We start from the raw sequence: 5,796 nt of genomic DNA, 5'->3' as shown, positions 1-5,796 counted from the left end.
CTGCTCCCCAACTCACTCCCTTTGCGGCGCCGGTAGAGGAAGCAGACGAGGGCGACGAGGAAGATGATGACGAGGATGCCGGCCCCGATGGTGGCTCCGGCGATGATTCCCACAGGCAGCACTTCTGTGGGGAGTGGGTAGATGGGGTGAGCTGAGGCAGGGCCCAGGGGTCTCGAGGGCACGGGACCAAGAGCCAAGGGCTTCCTGGGCCCCTGTGTCTTATTCAGAATGGAACCAGGGGTCCTGGATCCATCCCTCCCCTCCAAGCTCTCACCACTAGACCTCTCTCCCCTTCCAGAGCTGGGACAGGAGACCTGATGTCCACCCCCTCGCACCCAGCACACCCTCTCCCACCCCTCCTGGAGCTCGGGAGAGAACTCAGGAGTCCTGGCTCCTAAAGCTGCCCCCAACCCTCTTCCCTGCTGCACCCATGTGCAAACCCCAGTGCCCAGGCCCCGTACCCCGCTCCTCGAGGCGGATGATGGCGGTGCCGGGTCCGAAGCCGTTCCAGGCAGTGCAGTTGTAGCTGGTCTGGAAGTCGGCCTCCATCACGTTGTTGATGGTGAGTGTGGACAGGACCCCGGTGCCTGTGGCGCTGCGCTCCACTGTGTACCGCTCCAGTGTGCCCGTCTCCAGGATGTTCTCCTTCCATGCCCAGGCCTGGCAGGCATGGGGAGACAGGCCCATCAGCATGGGAGGGGACCTGGGGCCTCTACACCCCCCAGCACCCCAGTAGGACCCCAGTGTCCAGGGGGGATCTCACTGCCTCCCCTTCTCTGCACGACTTCCAGCTCCTGCCCCGGCTGCGGGTTGGGGTCCACAGGAAGGACCGACGGGGCAGGATGGATGGAGGGAGCCTGTGGGGCGGACAGACGGACTCGGAGTGACTCACGATGCGGTCGGGGGGTGGTGTGCTGCCGATGAAGCACTCCACCTTGCCGCGGTCGCCACGCACCGCGTACTGCACAGCCTCGCTGGAGATGATGGGGGGTCCTGTGGGGGGACGGAGCACAGCTCAGCGCGGGGGGCTTTGCAGTGGGGTCCAGGCTGCCAGGAGCCCTGGGCTCAGGGCCAGGGGCTTGTGGCATGTGCACCCGCAGAGCGCCTGGGACACGGGCATCAAGGTGTGGGGCCGGATAAGGGGGCGATGAGGGGATACAGTCAGGAGCCCTCAGCCATGGGGATGATAGGCCATGAGCACTATTACGGTGGGTGCCCAGGCCAGGCTGCTGACACAGGGGTCCTGCCCCCTGGGTACCATGCCATGGGTATGAGTAGTGGGCCCTAAGCCCTGAGTCATGGGCATTAGCATTAGGACACCATGCCTTGAGCCCTGGGTATCCTCACCCTTGACCCCTAGGATACTGTGCCTTGAGTACTGGGGTATCACGCCTGGGTGTCAGGACTGGGGTACTGTACTCTGAGCTCTGGGCATCAGTACTGGGGTACCATGCCCTGGGCATCAATACTGGGGCACTGTACCCTGAGTATCAGTACCGGGGTCCCATGCCCAGCCCCAGGCAGCACTGCCAGGGCCCCGTGTACCCCTGGTGGCCAAGGGGCCGGGCCAGCCGTACCGTTGACGTAGAGGGTGACCTCACGCTCGCCCACGCCGATGCGGGGCACGATGGCCTTGCAGACGTACTGCCCCGCCTCATCCTGCGTCACTGCCTTCAGGTACAGCTGGTTGCTGTTGCTCAGCACCTGGTGCGGGCGTAGGGCCAGCATCAGTCCCATGGCCCTGAGGGGGGTCCCGCAGGGGGCAGGGGCAGGAGCGGGGTGGGGCAAGGACCTCACCATGTTGGAGCCCTTCTTGGTCCAGGTGAGGGTAAGCGGGGGGTTGCCAGCCCACACACAGGTCAGCGTCACGTCCGAGCCCAGGTCGGTGGTTGTGGGCTTGGGCTCCACCACGATGCGGGGGGCAACTGTAAGTGGGTGGCCACGGTGAGCCTGACGGGGCCATGCCAACTGCCCCTGCCACCCCCAACCTGCCCCAGCCGTGGCACTCACAGTGCACGTCCACCAAGGTGCTGACATTGGTGCTGCCCACGTTGTTGTGCACCTCACACGAGACGGGCTCTGTGAAGAAGGTGTAGTCCACCTGTGTCTCGTACCGGCTGTCCGTGGCGTCCTCGATCAGCAGCCCACCCTTGGCCCACCTGGCAAGTGAGGAGGCAGCCCCATCAGGCCAGAAACAGACGTCGCATTTATCCAGGGATAACCTGCGCCTGGGTTTGTCCCCAGACCAAAACAACCCGGGATTGGTGCCATCGCCCCGTCAGTCAGGGCTGACTGCGCTGGTGATTGAATGACACAATCCTGGGATAACAGTACAGACACACTTGGCATTATCCTGGGATAAGCTGCCATGACATCTTCTCCAGAAAGGCTTTTTTTTTGCATGAAACCCAAGGCAACGGACACGGACACGGACGTCTGTCCTGGGATATGCTAGTTTACCCCAGGATACATGCAACACCTGTTTGCAGCCGGACAAGACTGGGGGAAGAAGCAAGGGGTTGTGGGGGGTGGGGTTTAACCTAGGGCTTGCCGGCTCTAGCCCCGTCCCTGCTGGCTGCGAGCATCTCACCTGTAGCCCTTGATCTCAGGGTTGGCGGTGGCCATGCAAGTGAAGACGACCCGCTCCTCTTCCCGCACCGTCTGGGGTTGGATGGAGAGGGTGACGGTGGGTGGATCTGCCGGGGGGAGACGGACACAGCGGCACGGCTGTCACGGGCGTGGAGGGGTGGAAAGAGCCCCGTGCGGGCACCGAAGGCTGGCGTGGGGGCCCCAGACCCTCTTCCATTGCCTAGCAGAGGTGCTGGGCTGGGATCTCCCATCTGGGCACAAAGGCAGATGCCTGCAGAGACCCCCTTGGTCCTAAGACTGGGGTCCCTGGGTGAGCCTACTCCCGGCCTGCCAAGCCAGCAGGCGGATGGGCTGGAGGATGAGGCTACCTCTTGGCATCCTTGCCACCGAGCAGTGATTCTCCGTGGTGGCCACGGGGTGGCGGTGTTGGTCTGCAGAGGCCAGCCAGCCTCTGCCAATGGGGTGGGGGGGCTCCCTCCAAGACCCTGCCTGGGGGTCTCCTCTCCCCACTGAGGGGTAGCCGGGCCCAGGCAGGGAGGGGGATGGGGATGCCCCGGACCTGGCCTGGAAACCATCACTATCCATGCCAAGGGCGGGACACAGGCTGGAAAACCCGGGGACCTCCAGAACTGTCCCCCTACGTGACCATCTGTCCATCCCCATGATTTCTGGCTAGGTGCAGACAACACCCCCGTGTCCCCTCCCTGATCCCAGCTGGGGGAAGAGGTGCAGGGTGGCAGGGGTCTGGACGCTTTACAGGGGGCGGCCTGGACTCACGGTGAACGTCGAGCTGGATGGATGTTTCCTTGCCGGCCGGGATGGCTTCGTTCACGCTGCGGCAGGAGAAGACCCTCCCGATGTCCACGTCAGTGGGGTTGATGAGGAGCAAGCTGGTGGTGGTTTCTCTCTTGCCGTCCGGTAGCACCTCCTGCAGCGTGGGGTGGAAATAAAATCCGATCAGCCCCCACAACCCTGGGGTCTGCAGGATTTGCTGTCACCACTGCTCCACTCATGAGGATGTGAGAGGGACATGACCAAGGCCACCTGGCATACTGGTGGCAGAGGCAGGGACATGAAACCTCTGCCGTGGCTCCAAGGCTGTGCTCCCACCCTGTCCCAAGGCGGGGAGAAGAACCCAGGAGCCTTGCTGCTATCTCTAGACCCCACGCCTTGCCAGAGCTGTGCACAGGACCCAGGAGTCCTGCCTTGGTGCCTCATACCCCCCTGCCCCCGGGCTCATACCGTGGTGGTGACAGCCCCCTCCTGTTGCTGCCCATCTCGCAGCCAGATGATGGTGGCGGCCGGCTTGGCGCTGCGTGCCCGGCAGGTGAGGTTGTGGGGCGTCCCTGCCCGCAGCAGGATCTTGGGGGCTCCGTCGATCACAGGGTCTTCAGGGGGGACTTGGAGGACAGAGTGGGGAGCACGTGGGTGCCCTTGAACTCCCCACCTGGGGCCTCCACCAGACCCACCCCTGCGACGTATGTGCAGCCCCAAGCACGGCAGGAAGACGGGGCTGAGGGAAGCATGTTGCCCAGAGCTTGGATCCCCCTCCCGGACAGCTGCTTTGGCCCTGGTGCTCCCCAGCCTCAGGCAGGATGATGCTCCAGCCTGCTGGGGTAGCAGGGGCTTCATCCCTCCCGAGCACGACTGTCTTTGCCAGGACGCGGCTGGCACAAACCTAGCGAGGAGGGGGGATTTGGGGCAGGGGGCCGGAGTGCGGCTGGGGTGAGAGGTGGGCTTGGAGCTCTGTGCTGCTGCAGGGGACCCAGGACCAACACTGCCCCGCCACCCCGGGCCCTAAACCTCCTAGTCCCGGGCACCTTGTGGCCACTGAGGCCTGGGGGTGTTGCAGTGCGGGTGATGCCCGGATGCCCCACAGTGCAGCTGGCAACCCCGGCCCCCCAAAGGGATGGGGCTCATTGCACAAGGGGGCAGGGGGAGAGGGGAAGGAGGGCAGGGGAGCGTGGCCCCTTACTCAGCACTGTCAGCTTGGCCTGGCGGGAGCGCAGAGCCGCCTCGGTGGCCTGGCACTCGTACAGCGCGTCGTCGGAGAGCTCCGCGTCCGTGATCTCCAGGTTGTACTGTCCCGAGTCGGCCGTGCCGATGATCCGGTACCGTGGCCACGCTGCAGCCGCAAGGGGGAGAGGGCAGGTGGTCAGTCCCTGTCTCTCTCTCCATCAGGCTGGGCAGGGGCCGGACCCGCAGAGAGGGGCTGGGATGGGGGGGACACACCGAGCTACCTTTGAGGCCCTGCCCCATGCCCAGGGCCAGGCCGTCTTTGGTCCATTGCACGATGCCGGAGTAATTCAGCACGACGCAGGACAGGACGATGCGCTGCCCGGCCACCACCGTCTGGTCCTCAGGCTCCTCCGTGAACCGCGTCGGTGCCACTGCAGTGGGGAGACAAAGAGCAGGGCTCAGCGCCGTGCCCGTTCCCATTCCCCAAACTCAGCCAGCTCCTTCCCACCCGTGCCACCCCTAGGAGCCACGGGCCCAGCCATGGGCTCCCAGCCCCCTCCTGGGATCGATCACCACTACCAAAGCAGCCGCAGCAGCAGTCACATGCCCCCCGCTCACAGCCAGCCCTGTGGCGGCTGCAGTATTGATGGGCGCGTGGGGGCGGCGGGGGCTGTGTGCATACCCGGCAGGGGGGGCGAGTGCAGCAGGGAGCTGTCTGCACGCATGTAGCAGCATATCCTGGCAGGGGATGTGTGTGTGCGGGTGCACACGCATGTGAGATGCATGCACAGCAGGAGCAGTGGGTGCGCGGGGTGCATGCATGTTCACTGCTTGTAGGCGCATGCCATGGAGGGCCCCTTTGCCACCCGGCGAGCTGGGGCAGGGCCTGGCCTCATTGGCTGTTCCTCCCCCGTTATTAATTACTATGGTTTTTGCATATTATTCCTGCGCCTGGGAGCTACTCTCCTGGGTACGGGCCCCTGTATGAACAGAGCCCTCCGGGAGCCAGGATGCCTGCGTCCGGAGTGGGGTCTTGTGGGTTCATGAGGTTGGGAGCCAGGATGCCTGGGCCCAGGATGGGACTGGGGTCTTGCGGGTTCGTGTGGGGGGGGTGTCTAAATACAGTTTTTCAGAATGTTTTTTTTCCTTATTGTTATACAGCTCAATTTTTCACCCAAAACATGGGGCAGGCAAGTACACATGTTTATGTGATCCAGATTAAGAGAGTCACCCAAAACAAGAAGTGGA

The 5,796-nt window shown here is 64.0% G+C and overlaps 1 protein-coding gene across 1 annotated transcript in view; it reads right to left on the bottom strand.

The window, feature by feature from the left end:
• The window catches only part of KIRREL (kin of IRRE like (Drosophila)), a 22,537-nt gene that overhangs the window by 2,838 nt on the left and 13,903 nt on the right, over positions 1–5,796 (bottom strand). Inside the window, exons 4-14 of the mRNA XM_019510877.1 lie at positions 4,830–5,011; positions 4,565–4,714; positions 3,832–3,989; positions 3,367–3,517; positions 2,591–2,696; positions 2,011–2,159; positions 1,798–1,925; positions 1,578–1,704; positions 893–993; positions 462–660; positions 17–124 (exon numbers count right to left, since the gene is read on the bottom strand). Of these exons, the coding sequence (XP_019366422.1) occupies positions 17–124; positions 462–660; positions 893–993; positions 1,578–1,704; positions 1,798–1,925; positions 2,011–2,159; positions 2,591–2,696; positions 3,367–3,517; positions 3,832–3,989; positions 4,565–4,714; positions 4,830–5,011 (1,559 nt within the window). The remainder of the gene's footprint in view (positions 1–16; positions 125–461; positions 661–892; positions 994–1,577; positions 1,705–1,797; positions 1,926–2,010; positions 2,160–2,590; positions 2,697–3,366; positions 3,518–3,831; positions 3,990–4,564; positions 4,715–4,829; positions 5,012–5,796) is intronic.

The sequence above is a fragment of the Gavialis gangeticus genome, unplaced genomic scaffold, assembly GCF_001723915.1.
Source record: "Gavialis gangeticus isolate Ggan-Ray unplaced genomic scaffold, GavGan_comp1, whole genome shotgun sequence".
NCBI lineage: Eukaryota > Metazoa > Chordata > Crocodylia > Gavialidae > Gavialis > Gavialis gangeticus.
The sequence above is the reverse complement of the archived record's forward strand: the minus strand, read 5'-3'. Positions and strand labels throughout refer to the sequence as shown.